The 18,935-nt window shown below is 38.4% G+C and overlaps 1 protein-coding gene across 10 annotated transcripts in view; it reads left to right on the top strand.

Annotated features, from left to right (window-relative positions):
* MLLT10 (MLLT10 histone lysine methyltransferase DOT1L cofactor) overlaps positions 1–18,935 on the top strand; it is a 246,892-nt gene that overhangs the window by 109,853 nt on the left and 118,104 nt on the right. For 9 of the 10 annotated variants that reach the window (XR_009699476.1, XM_061181607.1, XM_061181603.1 and 6 more), the window contains one exon: positions 505–600. The exons of the other annotated variant lie outside the window; for it this stretch is intronic. Coding sequence is in view for 8 of the 9 variants with exons in the window: in XM_061181607.1 (XP_061037590.1) it covers positions 505–600 (96 nt within the window). In the remaining variant the exon portion in view is untranslated. The remainder of the gene's footprint in view (positions 1–504; positions 601–18,935) is intronic. 10 annotated transcript variants of the gene reach the window in all.

Below are 18,935 nucleotides of genomic sequence, written 5' to 3'. Positions count from 1 at the left end.
GAAAATTGTATGCCTTAATACTGAACGTATAAGATTAAAAGGCTTCTTGCTTTTCCTAGTGGCATAGAGTAACTCTTCAGATATTTTCTTTTCTTTTCTTCTGGTCTTGGCATCCTTTTTCAATATGGCATTCTCTATTTTTGGTTGAAACATCTTTAGTTTTTTAAACCAGACATTGAAAACTATAGTTGATCTCTTTAATGAGGTGGTTTTCTAATAAAATGACAAATAAGCTACTGCTTGTTTGAAAATATAGTCTGTTTTCACACTTTTTAATAAACGTACAAAAACATGGCATTAATGTTAGATTTAGGGTTAGATTTTCCTTTATAATGCAATATATAATATATGGATGGTGTCTGGAGTATATAGTTTGAAATAGACTTTTTTTTTCCTTCAGTAGACATTTTACAGTACTTCACACTTGAATTGGTTTAAACCTAACAAAAAAGATTTCAAATTTTATATACATATACCTATATGTATACATATTTTCTTTTTTAGAAAAAGAGCAAACGGGGATGTAATAGGTCATATGATCAAAGTTTAAGTGATTCTTCCTCTCACTCTCAGGATAAACATCATGAGAAAGAGAAAAAAGTAAGTGGATTTGTTGTTGCTAAATATGTAGCACATCTACTTAATAGATTTTTTTCCCTTTTTTAGATAAAATTAAGTTCTTGATAGCTGAATGAAAACATTGAAATACTGAAAAATTTTGGCTAATACAGAGTATTAAGTCAAAGAGTAGGTTTAAAATAATATGCCATATTTGTGAATATGGTTGTACCCATTTCAACTGAAAATTTGAAATATTGAAAACTTGATTGAAGGCATGTGAGGGATTTCTTGCATGTGTTACTCTGGTCATCTTTTGAAATCTTTGGGTAACTTTAGCAATAATGGTTTGTTGCTAGATATTATTAACTGGTTATTTCACATGTAAGTAAAAATCTCATCAGCCTTTTCCCTTTATAATATAGAACAATTTTGAAGTTCTATATATTCTTGACTGTTATTTTTTCCCCAGTGGTGCTAATGGTTTATTATTTTTTTAATGACCAAATGTCATACCATTTGTTTGAGAATATTCTTTTAATTAAAACACTAAAAGCTTGCCTAATACTAATCTGTCTTCTTCTGACTTACCTGTTTTCTGCTTACATTTTTACTTATTGTAAAGGATATGAGTAATTTTTAGTAAACTAATGATAAGTACTGTAGAATCATTCATAGGACATATTGCCCACATAGGAAAAGGATACCGCTATGGATTGTTTTCAACAAAGTGAAGATACAAAGGACTTCTTCAGTTAGGAAAGAATATTACTTTTAAACAGTTGGTATAAACTAGTTTGGAAGATATTTCTACAGATTGTGTGAAAAACTAAATCACTTAACATTTTCATGTTTGTAAATACTTAGGAATTTGGTTAGAATTTGTTTCTTTTTTCAAGGTAAACATTTTGAAAGCTTAAATTTTTTGTTTTGAGATTAATTTTCCAATTATTAGTGAATAAGAATTATAACTTTATATTCTCCTTCCGAACATTTGTTAGGTTTATATATTTTTGGTAGATCTTAGGCAACAAGTACACATATTCATTTTGAGTTCTTTAACGAGGTGGTTTTGTGATAGTGACAATAGTAGGGTTTGGTTTTGCTGTTTATTGTTGCTTGCATTGCTCATGGAAAAATGGCAGATTTGGTTTAATTAGCAATTTTTGTAACAAGCATTGTGAGATTTTATTTAAGCTTATTAATCATGATTGAGGAAGTCTTAGGTAGGGCTTATTATAAATTGTGAAAAGTGAAGTCATACCAGTGATGTTCTTATATTCTGCCATTTCATGAGCATTATCTTGTTTAAAGAAGTATTTGCTGTATGACCATATTTATCTTAATCTATGCCCTGTCATGTTATTTTTAATGGACAATTATTAAATGTAGTACAGTGTTTAATAAATACGGTACTGGTGACTATATTTATTTATTAATCTTTTTTTCCCTCTAGGAATGAATTGAAGTTTTCATTTTATGAGTTTTTGCAGTTGTTGAATACTGTATTAAAAAACAATGTATGAAGTTAGTCAAACTTGTTTAGCTTTAACTTCTAGCAGTTGGTATTTTCATTAGTATGTAAATACTATTTGAATTTTGCTTTTAACACGTATAAGTTTAGTACAACTTGATTTTGTTGTCAGACTTAAAATCAGTTTGTGTGTTTTATTTTCTAATAATTAAGATTTTCTGATACTCTATAAAGGCTGTGAGATAAACATACTATAAATTTATTATTATTGTTAGACTTGTTTGCTTGCCTTAGGAATATTTGGGGAGGGACTTTTTTTATTATGGTATGATGTTAAGTGATAACGTAGCTGTAAAGATTGGGTGTTATAGACTTTCTTTCTCTTCATCCCTCCTTACTTTTAAGATTTTAACATCTAATAGGGTTGTCTTGAAAATATGCATATCGTGTTATAAAATGTTTTGACAAGTAGTACTTATAATCTATTTGGATTTTACTAATTTAAAATATTATATATTATGAACTAAATTTTGGTGATATTGTTCATAAGATACGTTAGAATCATGTTCCCTGTGAATTCTTTTATCTGTGTTCATTCTGTCACATGTTTATTAAGTTATAAGTAAGTGATGATAAAGAATATTTAATACTAAATATTGTATTATCCAACTCACTTATTTTTAAATGAAATCAATTTATAAGTTAACTTTTTATATATAACTATAAGAAGATTAAAAAAATATTGGACTGGCCAAAAAGTTCGTTTGGGTTTTCCATAGGATACAAAAACCCAAACGAACTTTTTGGCCAACCCAATACTTAGCCTTTGCTTTTCAGAGAATTTCTGTGTGGCCCAAGATATATTATTACTGGTTAGATATTAACTGTGAAATGCCAGCAAGGAGAGAGGAAAAGTTAATGGTGAGATATACCTTTGAATGAGAGACAGTTTCTCTAAAAATTGGCATATTATTTTTAAAAGAATCAAAGTACATGTTTGAAATGAATGAAAAGCTATGCATATTATAGGAGGGGCTTAATTCAATCATGAAATAGTTTGGATCATGAATTACTGTTTAAGAAGAATATCTTCTAAGACTATTAATGTCAATTAATGCTCATTGTAAAATAGAATTTTTTTTTTAAGCCTAGTGTTTTTGTGTTTACAGAAGCACTGTCAGAGTGAGATGTGGGCAAGAGTTAGGAAATGGAGATGCATATCAGACTTGAAGGCATGCGATTGTTTTGTGAGGCTGCGAGCTTCAGAAAGGATTTTTTTTTCTAGAGGCTAAGTTGGAGGTCATCATTTAGAAATCAGTGGTTATTTATTGCATTGAGATAATCTGTACCAGTTCATTTGATCCTCACTTTATCCTCTTTCCACTCATCAATGTTAACTTATATTATATCAGTAGTATAGTATTATGCTATACTAGACTTACAATACTTTACAACCACATTAACATTAGTGGCAGTGCATCTTGTGGAAATATACTCAGTTCCAAATAGGTATGACAGAAATCCATCTGTCCCCTACTACAATTAGAGGGATTTATCTCCCATCCTGTACTCTACCCCCTTACTTGCCCTTGGTTCCATTCTGTTATTAATAACTGGCAACAGATAAAGGAGTTATTGCTAGTATAAATACTGTTAGGGTGCTTTGGGAGGTTGGGGGAGATAGGCTTTTTGGTTAGTGTTTTGTGAACCTCAGGGAATTGACTGGACTTCCCTTTTGTTTAGGACTGTTCATCTCTTCGAAGAGAACTGGGCTACTCTGTGGTCCTTGGAGGAATAAAACTCTCAATCACAGAGCTGTCATTACTTCTCTGTATTTTTTTTTTTTTTTAAGTTTTCAGTTTTGAGAGTCACCCGTTACACGTGCGCGCACACACACACACACACACACACCCTTTCTGTACTTCCCTTTGGAAATCTTCCACTCAGGTTAAAGCTTTAAGCTTCTACGTGTGCAAAGAGTTAAGAGAGGGGAGAGGGCAGGGCTTTGCAGGAACAGTAATTTAGAATGTTTGGAGTGTGTGTTTGGTGGGGCCGAAGAGTGACGGGAGATGAGACTATTTAATTAAGAAGGTCATTTCCACAGATGTAGAGAACAAATGTATGGACACCACAGGGGGCAAGGGGGTGGGTGGGATAAACTGGGAGGTTGGGATTGACATATATACACTAATATGTATAAAATAGATAACTAACGAAAACCTGCTGTATAGCACAGGGAACTCCACTTTGCTGTACAGTAGAAACTAACACAACACTGTAAAACAACTATACCCCAATTAAAAATAAAAAGGTGTCATTTCATGAATAGTTTTATAAGTAATGCTAGTTTTATCCTTCATCCTGGGGTGTTGGGCAGCCAGCCAGAAGGATTAACATTTTTTTTTTTAACTTTTGATTTTGCAGTAATTTTAGACTTTTGGGAAAAGTTGCAAAAATACTACACATTATTTCTCTGCACCATTCACCTGGACTCCCAAGATGTTAGCATTTCATCCTGTTAGCTTTTTCATGCCCTCCCTTCCTCTCCCGCCTTTGCCCTGTTTCGCTCACTTTTCTATGTATAATCTTTTTTTCTGAACTTGAGACAGTAAATTATAAATATAATGCCCTATTAGCGTAAGTACTTTAATGTGTAGTTTTAATAAAAGGGGAAATTTCCTACATGATTACAGTACAGTGATCAAAGGCAGTAAATTAACATTGTTGCAGAACTATTAGATCTATAGATCCTATTTGAATTCCACCCACTAATGTCCTCCATACTAAAAGAGGGAGACTTTTTTTTCTGCTCCAGAATACAATCCAGGATCACACATTGCAGTCAGTTGTCCTGTCTCTTAGTTTTTCCCAGTCTGGAATATTTCCTCATTCTTTCTTTGTCTTTCCTGACCCTGACACCTGACATTGTTTCAGGTTCTCTGAGGCTCACTAAATCTTAACAGTGGATTTTACAGCCACACCCTTGCTTTCCTCTCATATAGTGGTTTTCTGACAGTAGCCTAGATTTTATGTTTTTCTGGAAGCTAGTCCTTACTTTAGCATTGTTTGCTGTCTGGAAAGACTGGCAACTTATAAAACCAGCAGGTCTTGGTTCCTTCTTTGTCAGTGGTTTTCCTAGTTTAGTTTATCTCTATACTGCTTTTTTACTATAAATAGCAAAAAGACTGCAGTTTCAACATATTACCTAGAAAATCTCCTTGTTAAATCATACAATACATTGAGTACACTTTCTGTTTTCTATGTTACCATGGGCATAATGTTGCTAAATGTTGTTACTACATAACAAGAACCCCCTTTCCTCTAATTTTCAAGTACATTTTTTTCTCTTTTAAGCCCTCCTTAGCAGCCTCCTGAAAGGCTAGGTATAGTCTCTTCCATGCTCGTTAGGCTTTCACGCATCATCTCCTAAGAGTCCTTCCAGCTCCTGCCCACTGTCTAATTCCTAGTGACTCCCACATTTTTAGGTTTTCTCTTATGGTAGCATCCCATGCCTTGTAACAAAAACGTGTATAAATTACCAATTGCGGCATAACAAATTACCCTGAAATTTAGTGACTTAAAAGTATAATAAACATTTATTGTGTCATAGTTTCTGTGGGTCAGGAATTTAGACTTAGCTGGGTGTTTCTTGCTCAGGGTCCCTCATCGGATTACAGTCAAGATGTTGGCAGGAGTACAGTCATTTGAAGGCTTGACTGAGGCTGATAGGTATGCTTACAAGATGGCTTATTTACATGGCCACTAAGTTGGTGCTGGCTGAGCAGGAACCTCAGTTTCTTGCCTCATGGACCTTTCCATAGGGCTGCTTGAGTGTCCTCATGACATGGCACCTAGCTTTTCCTAAAGTGAGTGACCTTTGCCCAGAGTAAGAGAGAGCAAGGTGAAAGCTGCAGTATTTTTTGTGACCTGGCCTCAGATGTCACATGGTGTGTGTGTGTGTGTGTGTCCGTCCCTGTCCCCCCAGTTAGATGCCTGTTTTTCTAAACCATATTTTGGTGGTAAAATATATATAAAGTATCATTTACTATTTTAACCACTTTAAAGGCACACCATCATTTTTGCAATATTCTAATGGATACATAGGGCAGTCTGTTCAGTGTGGGTGGATACTGCCTAGGGACAAAGATCATTGGGAACTGTCTTGGAGGGTGGCTACCACACCCTGAGAATTACGCAGATGTCCTGATTCTTACAAATTTTCACCCACAAGTTTTAGCATCCATTGACGATGCCACAAGTGTTTGACAAGAGGTGATTTTCTAATCCCATCATTCATTCTACATATTCATTCTACATCCGTTAGTTGGTATTCTGTTGTAAATTAGTCTCTCCCTCCCTTTCTTACTTCAGCAGTAATGGGGAAGGGAGAAGTCTGTGGCGGAAATGAAGAGGTGGTATAGGTATAGGAGGAAAAGTAGGAAAGACTGGTATTTTGGAATCTAGGGAAGTGAATAGTTCAAGAAGGAGGGTCATTGCATATGAAAGATCAAGTAGTATAATAATAATAAATATACTGCTGGCCCTCCGTATCCATGGGTTACGTATCTGCAGATCCAGCCAACTGTGGAAGAAATTCCAGAAAGTTCCAAAAGGAAAAATTTGAATGTGCCAGCCTCAGGCAGCTGTTTATGTAGCATTTACATTGTATTAGGTATTATAAATAATCAAGACATGATTTAAAATATATGAGAGGATGTGTAGGCCATATGCAAACACTATGCCTTTTTTTTTTTTAATTATTTATTCATTTGTTTATTTATTTATTTATGGCTGTGTTGGGTCTTCGTTTCTGTGCGAGGGCTTTCTCCAGTTGCAGCAAGTGGGGGCCACTCTTCATCGCGGTGCGCGGGCCTCTCACTATCGCAGCCTCTCTTGTTGCGGAGCACAGGCTCCAGACGCGCAGGCTCAGTAATCGTGGCTCATGGGCCTAGTTGCTCCGCGGCATGTGGGATCTTCCCAGACCAGGGCTCGAACCCGTGTCCCCTGCATTGGCAGGCAGATTCTTAACCACTGCGCCACCAGGGAAGTCTTGAATTATTGTTTCTTGACTGCATTTCTGTTACCGAGTCCAAGCTCGCTCTGCTTGCATCAAGACAGGCCAGTGAATCGCAGACGAGGTGTTGAGGCAAGGAATACAACTTTATTCGGAAAGTTGGCAGACCGAGAAGGTGGCAGACTGGTGTCTCCGAAAAACCATATTATCAGGGTTTGGGTGCCAGTTTCTTTTTAACACTGAGAGGGGGAGATGAGGAAGTAAAGTAAAAAGGCCGTAAGTTTTGCACATATCCCCTGGAATGGCCAGCCTCTGTGAGGGAGTGTGTTAATTTCTTCTTTCTTGCAGCCATCCACAGGTGGACAGGGTCAGATTTTCTCCCGGTGAGCTGAACAGAGGCACTTTAGTTTAACATTCAGGCAGAGGGGCAGGGTTCCCTGAGGCAGGCCATTATGTATGATTAAAATAACAAAAGCAACAAAAAGCAAAGGTTAATAAAATCAAACAGATCGAATATGCAGTCTGATTTAGCTCTTCCCTGTTAATTTTCCTTTGTTCCTGCATTTCCCTCATTTCCTGTAAGATCAATAATTATGGAGACCTGTTCAAGGGCAAGCATTGCGGCCAGGCTTAGATCACAAAATGGCTTAGGCCAGAAATGGCTTCTCTTATGTCAAGAAAGCCATGCCTGGTTCTCTTTCTCCGAGACCCCCTACCCGATCTGCTTACAACTTCGTCACCTGGATAATGGAGCAGAGAAGGTAGACGAGGGCAGAATCCTAGGGGAGATATTGCTAAGCAGGTTGGGTATTAGGATAAGGAGACAAGTTATTTTCAAAAGTGTTTAAAGTGAAACTAGGGAATGGGGGCATATAGATTTGGAGGAAGTGTTGGAGCAAGGGCCTGGAAGAACTCAGTGAGGTCCCAAGAACAAGTAAGAGAGTGAGTTAACTGCAAGGTTGTGAAGAAAGAATAGATCATAGTGGTTGAATATTTCATTGGTCTGTTTTGGCATCAGTTGTTGGGAGACAGTTCTCCCTGGGACTCTGACATTTGTACACGTCTTGTGAGCAGTGGCCTCAACTGCCTTTGTTTATCTTTTCGAAGTTTTTATGTAATGAATAGCCTTGGAAAATGGAGGCACCATCCAGAGCAAGGGCAGAGTTGCATATAGTCTTGGGAGATACAGAGATAATACCTCTTTCTGGGGTAATTGGCAAGCATGCTTACTGTTCAGAATTGGGTTCCCTAAGCCCAAGATTGCTCTCCTTAAATGCAACCCACTCTGTGTGCAAGTGTCATCTGGCCTCCTTCGGGTTATCCTGTCAGAATTGGGGGTTGGGGAACGATGCAAATGCTGACGCTCTGGCTACTGCTATTGCTATGAGTAATAGAGCCCTCTGTGTCCAACCCAGGAGTCTTGTGTCTTCTTCCAGCACTCATGAAACTGGTGGGCTAACTGTTAGCTTGCAAGTATGGTAAGATCTTAGACCCTTCAAGTTTTGGGGCACAAGATGTGATTATAGGCATACCAAAGGAGAATCTAAGTGAAAGCCATTGGAACTGAGAATGTTTGGGGACCCTGAGGGTTGTCCACATAGGATTGGCCTTATCTGTTTACCACACCCACTCTTGTGGTCCGGAGTATTGGGTTACTGTGGTTGAAGGTCTTAGCAAGGTCACAAGGAGTAGGGAAGAGTTACCTAAAGAAAAATAATGGGCAGACAAAAACAGGAGATATCTATTAATAAATGGTGGAGCAAGGATTTAAGGCCAAGCATGCCTGACTCCAAAGTCTGTGAATCTTTTTTCTTTTTTAAAAAAATTTATTTATTTATTTTTGGCTGCGTTGGCTCTTCATTGCTGCACGCGGGCTCTCTCCAGTTGTGGCGAGCGGGGACCACTCCCCGCCGCAGTGCGCGAGCTTCTCACTGTGGTGGCCTCCCTTTGCTGCTGAGCACGGGGTCTAGGCGCGTGGGCCCCAGCAGCTGTGGCCCACGGGCTCTAGAGCGCAGGCTCAGTAGTTGTGGCGCATGGGGTTAGTTGCTCCGCGGCATGTGGGATCCTCCCGGACCAGGGCTCAAACCCATGTCCCCTGCATTGGCAGGCGGACTCCCAACCACTGCGCCACCAGGGAAGCCCCTGTGGATCTTTTTTTCACAAGTCTTTCTGCCTTTTACTTGGAGGTTTAATAATCACATTTCTTTAAAAGTTAGATAAATCAGATGTATTACAAATTGAACTTTTTTTGGTCTTAGTACAAATGGTGCAGTTTTCATGTGTTCTAAAAAGAATGCTGATACAAAGAATCTCTCGTGAATCCTCTGCTTTGTTCCAGGAAGTTCTTACTTAGACTAGTGTTTGGGAGAAGAGACTTATAAAGAGCTTGTAACTTAGGAGGGAAAGATTCCTTGTCAAAAGAGGATAAACAGACAAGTTTCAAGTAGATGTGAATAGCCTTTTTGAAATTTTGCTTGAGTTAAGATATTAAAGATAAACATTAATACAGTTTGCATCAATTAAATACCATGCCCATGAAATGGAATTTTATGACTAATTGAATTGGCTGAGGGACTAATTTCTTTATTCAGTAGAGTTACTATCTTTTATAAGGTTGAGATTACACATAATGTGAAGACTTAAATTCATTTAGGTGTTTAGAGTTGAATTCCAACTGTCTAAAATCTTAGAATTATGGTGACTGTAACAAATTTTTTCCATTAATAGTAAAAATGTGTTAATATACTTATTTCCTATGTTACACTATCTAGTTTAATTTCCTTTTCCATGGATGAAGAATAGGGACATTAATGTTTAATTGAATTTAATAAATGTTTATGTAGCATCTACTTTATATAGTCCATATCCAAATATTTCCTGTTGTCCCAATAATGTTCTTTACAGCTGACTTAAAAGAAATTGATCCAGGATTCAGTTAAGTATCAAACATTGCATTTAGTTACATCTCTTTAGTCCTCAGGCTTTTCTACCTTTCGCAATGTTGACATTTTTGAAGGTTCTGTGCTAGTTGTTTTGCAGCATGTCCCTCAACTGGGATTTGTCTTTTTCATTTGCTTTTGATTAGATTTATGTTAAGCATACTTGATAGAAATACCACATAAGTGGTGTATTGTTCACAGTGCATCATAACCTTTTTTTTTTTGCTATCGTATCATATTCTTTCAGTGGGGATGGTATTTAGAAACCATTTTTCTTTGGAGTAAGTCCCTGTCCTAGAATAGACCCTTGCCTGGAAGGTTAATTTGAGACTCCACTTCAGCCCTTCTTACAGGAGGCTGCTTGCATTTATCTGGTATTGGCCATTGCAAAACCCTTTCTTGTTTCAGCTGCTGTCCTCAAATTAGCCCTTAGTGCTTTGCAGTGGATACCGTTGGTGATTTTGTGGTTTTCTTGTGGCTTCCTTCTCCCCTCACAAATGCTGTTACCATGCAGATCTTGTAGTTCTTTGTTCCACTCTGTTTGTATTTTGGGGTTGATGGAAGTACTTTGACACTTGGTTTTGTTGTAAAATGTTATTCCGTGGATTTTTGGTTTTCCTAAATTGTCTGTTTTTATATGGGGATTCAGAGAGATTGAGAAACTACTCTGTTGCCACCATCTTCCCTTTGTTAATTTCTTTCTTGTTATTTTAAAAGGGGTTTCACTATTATTGTATCTTCTTTTATTGTCTGTTTATAAAGACTATTGACTTTTATATGTTAATCATATCAGTTACCTTATTGTTTGAGGTAGTAGTAGTACAAAGTACTTTTACAGTACTGTTTTACCGAATACTTTGTGACATAACAGTTGTATTTTAAAAGCAAGTGATTTTGTCTTGTTTGGTTTGTTTCTGCTATTCCCTATTTTTTTTTTTTTTAATAAATTTATTCAGTTTATTTATTTATTTTTGGCTGCATTGGGTCTTTGTTGCTGTGCGCAGGCTTTCTCTAGTTGTGGCGAGCGGGGGCTACTCTCCCTTGCGTGGGCTTCTCATTGCAGTGGCTTCTCTTATTGCGGAGTGCGGGGTCTAGGCGTGCAGGCTTCAGTAGTTGTGGCACGCGGGCTCAGTTGTGGCACACGGGCTTAGTTGCTCCGCGGCATGTGGGATCTTCCTGGACCAGGGCTCGAACCCGTGTCTCCTGCATTGGCAGTCGGATTCTTAACCACTGCGCCACCAGGGAAGCCCCTGCTATTCCCTATTTTTAAACTGAAAAAACCACCTCAGTCTTAGTTGTAGCATTTCAATTAAGTGGGGGGAATGGATGAAGAAAAAGTAAACAGTGCATAGACAGAATGTATTATATAAGCAGTTTGGGGCAGCTCTCCAACTACTTAAACTTCTCTGTGTGAGCTTGTTTCAATTCTTTTATGATAGTGGTAATGACAAGGGCCCTAGGTTTCTCTCTCTCTGTAGTAGTTATCATCCCTAATTTTTAAAGTGGTAGAATATACATAAGATTTACTGTTTAAACCGTTTTAAAATGTGCAGTTCAGTGGCATTAAATACATTTATATTGCTGTGCACCCATCACCACCATCCATCTGCAGAACTCTTTTCATCTTGCAGAACGGAAACTCTGCAACCAGTAAGCAGTAACTCCCCCCCCCACTCCCCCCCGCCAAGCCCCTGGCAGCCACTATTCTACTTTGTGTTTTTAGGAATTTGACTACTCTAGATTCCTCTTATAAGTGGAATATTCTGTTATATGTACATGCCACATTTTGCTTATTCATTTATTTGTTGATGGAGACTTGGGTTGCTTCCACATTCTAGCTGTTGCGAATGAATAATGCTGCTGTGAACATGGGTGGGTATACAATATCTCTTCAAGCCTCTGCTTTCAGCTCTTTTGGGTATATACCCAGAAGTGGAATTGCTGGATCACATGGTGATTCTGTGTTTAATTTTTTGAGGAGCCGCTATACTATTTTCCATAGCAGCTGTACCATTTTACATTTCTACCAGCAGGGTTTCCAGTTTCTCCACATCCTTGCCAACACTTATTTTTTGTTTTTGCTTTTCTCAGTAGTAGTTTTGTTCCTTCATTATGATAAGTTATTTGGTCTTCAGCTCTTTGTTTATTTTCTTGGGGCTGATTATTGTTAAATAAACTTTGTCTCATAGCTACATTAGAGGAAAAGTGAGAGGAGTACATTCAAATGTAAATTTTTATTGATTTATTGTGAAGTTCTAGACTAGACCACAGTTAAATAAGTTAAATAGCCACGTGTGGCAGGTAGATACCATATGGAAAGCACAGCTTTAGAAAATAATGAGAGCCTGGTTGTTCATGTTTATGGTTTCTGGACAAATATTAGTGTTACTTTGTTTAAATTATGAAGTGTTTTTATTCAGTTTCTTGTTTACTTCATCATGAAGTAAATATGGGAATCACATGGGCACTAAAAAGTTTTAGGTTCAACCACTAATAGGTAAGGAATTACTTTGTACTAAGTCTTCCAGGTAACCAGTAGACTGGAAAGTTTTTGTGATAAAAAAATTATGGGGATAATAATAATTTATTCTTTTTTAAAATATTTATTTATTTGGCTGTGTTGGGTTTTAGTTGCGGCACGTGGGCTCTAGAGGGCACGGGCTCAGTAGTTGCATCGCCTGGGCTTAGCTGCCCTGTAGCATGTGGGATCTTAGTTCCCCGACCAGGGATCCACCCTGCATCCTCTGCACTGGAAGGCGGATTCTTAACCACTGGACCACCAAGGAAGTCCCCAATAATAATTTATTCTTAATTGATGAATTATTAGGTGACTCTGCTTAGAGGATAGTTACCTATTATGATTCTGTGTGGTAAAATCAATCACTCAATTGACGTTTTTACTGAATAAATTGTTGTGTAGGCCTATTTTTTTTCAAACCTTGTCCTATATAACCACAGCTGATTTTTTAAAAATTTATTTATTTATTTATGGCTGTGTTGGGTCTTCGTTTCTGTGCGAGGGCTTTCTCTAGTTGCGGCAAGTGGGGGCCACTCTTCATCGCGGTGCGCGGGCCTCTCACTATCGCGGCCTCTCTTGTTGCGGAGCGCAGGCTCAGCAGTTGTGGCTCACGGGCCCAGTTGCTCCGCGGCATGTGAGATCTTCCCAGACCAGGGCTCGAACCCGTGTCCCCTGCATTGGCAGGCAGATTCTCAACCATTGCGCCACCAGGGAAGCCCCCACAGCTGAATTTTTTTAAAAGAAATGTGAAGTGGTAGTGGTTTCTGAAATTGAGTACTGCTAGCTTAGGTTAGGCTGAATGGTTAAAATAAATATACACGTGAGTCAGAGTGAGATTGGTCCAGTGAGAAGAAAATAAAGTCCTTGTGGAAATTTGGCAGAAGTTTCCTGTGAGGCAGTAGGAAATGCTAAGTGAAAGTAGTGTTATTTTAGAAACGTTTTGAATGTTGTCATTGATTTTTCCTAAGGAGATAGGAGAGGACAGTGCTCTCAATTGCATGAACAATATCTTTAGAGTACAAAAGCTAGAAGCTTCACAGTATTTTGAACATGGAGAAGGTTCAGTTTGTTGAAAACATGGGGTAAGGGAATAAGAATGATAAGCATGAAAATATAGGTAGGGGCCATTTATGGCAATCTCAGTAAGAGGAGATTGCATTTAATAGTGGTACGAGGAAGATTATTCACCCAGTTTTGTATGAGGGGACAGAATTTGTGAACTACTATGATGACTGATAGTTCTGTTTATAACATTTATCTAAGTTTTATGTATTTGTCTTCCCCATTGAAACAATGGAATTTCTCCATAAATTTTTGTCCTATTTACGTTTGTATTATCAGCATTTGTGTACTGAATAAATAATTTTACTTAATAAGTAATTGAAATAAGGAGACCAGTTTGTAGAATGATGATGATGACAACCACAATGAGAACCAAGCAGCAATAACTAACATTTACTGTATGTTAGACATTGTTCTAGGTACTTTACATGTATTATTAACTCATAGAATCCCCAACAACAAACTTGTGCGATAAGTACAATTATTATTATTGTTTACAGATATGAAAACTATGCCATAGAAGTTTAACAGTGTGCACAAGCTAATAGTGAATAAGATAGAGCCAAATGTGAACCCACATAGTCTGGCTCCTGAGTCCATGCTCTTTAACCACTATATTATGTTGCTTAAGCACGTTAGCCTGAATCAGATTAAAAGTAATGAAGTCTAAACTGAGTTTAATAGCTATATGAATGGAAAGATATGGGAAATGATATTCAAGGCACTGAAGCAATAAAATCTGTAAGGCCCGGGATCTGATTGGTAGTGGTAGGGCAAGGGGAAGAGTGCATTGTAAGTGATGGATGGTTACAGGCTGTCTTCACTAGCGGACACACTACCACCATAAGTACAAGTAGGGCCTTGAGGAAAAAGTAAACATTATAATTACTCATTATAATGAGTAAACATTATAAAAAGGAGGAACTGATAATTCTGATTTTAGTCACATTAGGTATGGTGGAATGGGAAACATTTTAAAGGCAGAAGTGTGAAACTGGAGTTTGAGATGGGTTAGGCTAGATGTATATTTGATTCAAATAAGTGAAATTATTACTATTTTAAGAGTTGTAAATTATAATTAATATTGTAAAATAAGGAGATTGATTTGATAGTAAAAACGAAGAGTTGTCAGAAAGACTTAAGTGATGAGGCTTTGCTTGGACTGAGGTATTGGCACATTACACGTAACAGAAGGGAAAAACAATTTGTTTGAATCATATTGTACCCATTGCCTCCAAACAAGCTTTGGGTTTTTTTTTTTTAAACATTATTCTGTGTGCTCCAATTATTCTTTTTTTGTCTAATGATGCTCTTCAGTTTTCATTTTCCTCTTTTCTTTCTTCCATCTCAGTTCAAGTCCAGCACTTAGTTCTGGCTTTCTCATGAAGCTAGACTTTGTCTTGTGTGACTCATGCTGTATCTCTTGCTTTGGATATCTTTTACACAATTTTCTTATTTTTTCATTTCACTTTTTTACTACTAGTTGTCATTAGTATATGTCTAACTGCCAGGCTATATTGTGTTTTGTTTTGTTTTTTGTTTTTGGCCGTGCTGTGTGGCATTCGGGATCATAGTTCCCTGACCAGGGATCAAGCCCATTCCCCTTGCAGTGGAAGCTCGGAGTCCTAACCACTGGACCACCAGGGAATTCCCTACATTGTGTTTCAAAACTGATCCGTATCTTTTGTACTTTACTGTTTTTTCCACAGTGCCTAATATGGTTTCTTGAACACAGTGAAACCATGTGAAATGCTTGCTTTTTAAACAAACCCAGAATTTTAAGTATGAGGGTAATGAAATAAAGGTAGTATTATTGACAACTTTTGAGTAATTAAGAACTGATTTAGGAGGATTTATAGTTTTAGTTGCATTGACTATAATGTAGTAGTTACATATACATTTATAGGAATATGAAACTGGAGCACAGGATGTTAATGGAGTAGGAGGGGTCTGCTGAGGTCATGGAAAGGGATAATCTCTGATGAGACGTTGAGAAGGGATGGACTTTTATCCATGGAAGAAGAAAACGATTTAGTATTAAATGTTGTAAAACGGATACACTTGTTAAGCAGGCAGAGAGAAGTTAAAGTGAGCATTAAATCATTTATTATTCATTCCTTTGTGTGTTTACATAGTTTGTTTCCTTAACTTTTTCAGCCTCTAGAGTATGCCCACATCCCTTGCTTCATGGCCCACTTCGTCTCTTTAAAGCCAGCAACGTTGCAGCTCTCTGATCAGTCTTCCGTAGTCATATCTTCCATTGACTCTCTTCTTTTGCCTCCTTTTTTCTTTTCTTTTCTTTTTTTTTTTTTAGGATCATTTCAGTAGCCAAGTTTTTTTGTTTTTTGTTTTGTTTTTTTTTTAACACCTGATCCTTGGGGTCATTTGCATTCTTAATTAATTAATTAATTTATTTATTTTGGCTGTGTTGGGTCGTTTCTGTGCGAGGGCTTTCTCTAGTTGCGGCGAGTGGGGGCCACTCTTCATCGCGGTGCGCGGGCCTCTCACTATCGCGGCCTCTCTTGTTGCGGAGCGCAGGCTCAGCAGTTGTGGCTCACGGGCCCAGTTGCTCCGCGGCATGTGAGATCTTCCCAGACCAGGGCTCGAACCCGTGTCCCCTGCATTGGCAGGCAGATTCTCAACCACTGCGCCACCAGGGAAGCCCTCCTTTTTTCACTTTAAGGATCCCTGTGATTGCATTGGGCCTGCTGGATACTCCAGGATAAGTAAATATACTTATATTTGCAAAGTGCCTTTTGCCATGTAAGGTAACATATTTACAGATTCTGAGGGTTAGGGTTTAGACATCTTTCAGTACCATTATTTTACCTTCCACAGAAGTATTGTCTGGTGCTGTGAGAATGGCTTGAATTCTGCCTCCTAGTGTAGTGATGGCATGTATTTTTGGATCAGTTTAGCAAGTACTGAGGCTGAATAGCTGCTGCAGCCCAGTGCATACCACATACCATTTGGTTTCAGTTTAGTTGAACCAATCAGTGAACCAAGCTCAGTGTTGAAGGGAAGCTCTATGAATTGAGGTCCACGTTAAGCCAACAGCTTTGCATCAGGTGACAGAACAGAGGTAGCTGTCACATTTTAAATACAAAGCTGAGATGCTGATGGGACCAGGGCAGTTGTGTTCTTGAATATACCATTTCCATTTGACAAGTGAGGAATTTTGGGCCCTTGCCACATTGTTAGTCATTAAGTCTGACTTAATATTAGACATCATAGGCTGGAGAGTCACATTGTTCCGTGGGTCTAGTTTTGACAAGAGCCCACTGGCAAGCTAATAGCTACTTTTCAAAAAGGGGTGCCCCTGATAGCTGTGTCAGGGAGGCAGCAAATCTAGAACCCCAATGGGAGCCTCTGGGTAGAGGCTTTTTGCCAGAGTCTCAAATGAGCAAAATCATCAGTCACAAAATTTGTAGCTCAAGTGAATAATGAGGATTGTGGGGCGCTGAAGGTAGAGAGTATTAGCTTCCTTCTTCCCACTGTGAATCTTTCCACTGATGCTGGTGCCTTTTTCTTCCATAGGTCCCGGTAAGATAGTAATCTGGGTAACTCTGTGTGACAGAACCATAAAAATTTGTGTCTCTGCTGTCTCCAAATTCTCCAGCATACTTGGATGGGCGCCTGTGGCCATTAGTTGATTTCTCTTTGGGGACTGGGAAACCTTATCCTCATCTCTAATCATTTTTCTTCTTAAAGCAACTGTGATCACCTTAAAGTCTGAGGAGGTTGAGGAAGAGTGAGAGACTGCGGGGGTAGAGATGGCTCCACACTGTTAAATTCACCTTTGGGTTTATTTTCAATTTCCAAGGGCATGACGGCTGCTGGTGGGTTAAGCAAACAAATTTCCCGTGTTTTCAGCATTCACAGTGCTCTATATTGTGACGTCCTCATGGGTGACACCATTTATTTCAGCCCAGGGGACCCCGTGATTCAGCAGCCAGTTTGCACTCTCTGGTCAACTTGATTTTGGCTCACACAGTAGGAACCCGTTCTGGAGAGCTCTCCTCAGTCTGGGGTATCTGCTACCCCATACAAAGTTAAACTCTCAGGTTTTCACCTAGTTTCAATAAGGTGCTAGTTTCATAAAGACTGGGAGAGTTTTTCAGGGTGGCAGTGGTGATTGGAAAAATTTATCTAGATTTCTCATTCTCCAGTGGGTCATCTTTATTATACTGTAAATGCTTTATTAATATTGTAAATCCAACCTGGGGCATCAAGAGCCTGAATACTACTCTAAGTCTCAACTGTAATTTCTCATGGGTGTTGTTCTGTCTCTGGGAAATCTCCCTGAGATTTCCTGACCAAAGCTGCCTTATAGCAACCAGGAACCACGGCAAAAATATCTGAAGTCCTTTATTGTCATCTCTAATTGAATTTAAAGTTGGCTCGATAGAGCGCAGGTGGTATTGAGCTGTGAGGCAACCCAGCTATTGCCATTCTTCCTTAACATACATTAAGGCGCCTCTACCTGCATTTTTCAAGCGAACCAGGGTTCCTATGATTCACCTTGTTTCTGCCCATAGTGATTGCTTGCCAGTTTCCCTCCTTTCATGCCCAGTATAGGTGAGTGGCTCTGTAACTGTTATCTGAAAAGGGTTAGAACCTTCTGTTCTCTAGTTATTATTATGGTAGGATGGAACTGAAGCCAACTGCCAGATTGGTGAGGAAATCATCCTACCTGAAGATTTTTTGTTTTTTGTTTTATTTGAAGTATAGTTGATGTACAAAATTATATATGTTGCAGGTGTACATATAGTGATTTACAGTTTTTAAAGTTTATACTCTATTTATAGTTATAAAATCTTGCCTGTATTCCCTGTGTTGTACAGTATATCCTTGTAACCTGGAGGAGGTTTCAACAGCCACCTCCTCAGTTCTTCCTCATTGTCAGGCAGTAAAATGAAGGACCGTTTACCACTTGATTGACCATACGATTTGCTCAATATGTTTGTTAGTCATTCCCACAGACTTCCTTCAAATCCCATTAACTGGCCCTTGAGGCCCTTATTCTTCCTCTTCCAGAAAGCCATGTCTCTAACAGCATCACATTCCTATTACCAAACTGTCAAGAACTTTGAAAGAGGTCTGTGATTTTACTCTACTTACAAGGTAACTAGTTAGGAGACAAGAGAATTCTGGGTCAGAGATGAAGTATAGTTTATTACTTAAAGCAGTAGAAGTAGCCAGAGTATCAGTGTTTTTGCACTGCTCCCCCAGGATCCAGTTTCCGTAGGGCAATGCAAAGAGGACCAGATGACATCTGCTCATGCAGTCTTTTGCATTGTAGTAGAGGAACTCTGATCTTAGGGCACCTGAATCTTTTGTAATAGACAGTAAGTGTGGCTGCCCTTTGCT

Source organism: Eubalaena glacialis, chromosome 2, assembly GCF_028564815.1.
Source record: "Eubalaena glacialis isolate mEubGla1 chromosome 2, mEubGla1.1.hap2.+ XY, whole genome shotgun sequence".
Classification (NCBI taxonomy): Eukaryota; Metazoa; Chordata; class Mammalia; order Artiodactyla; family Balaenidae; genus Eubalaena; species Eubalaena glacialis.
Note: the sequence above shows the minus strand (reverse complement) of the source record. Positions and strands in the feature narration are given on the sequence as shown.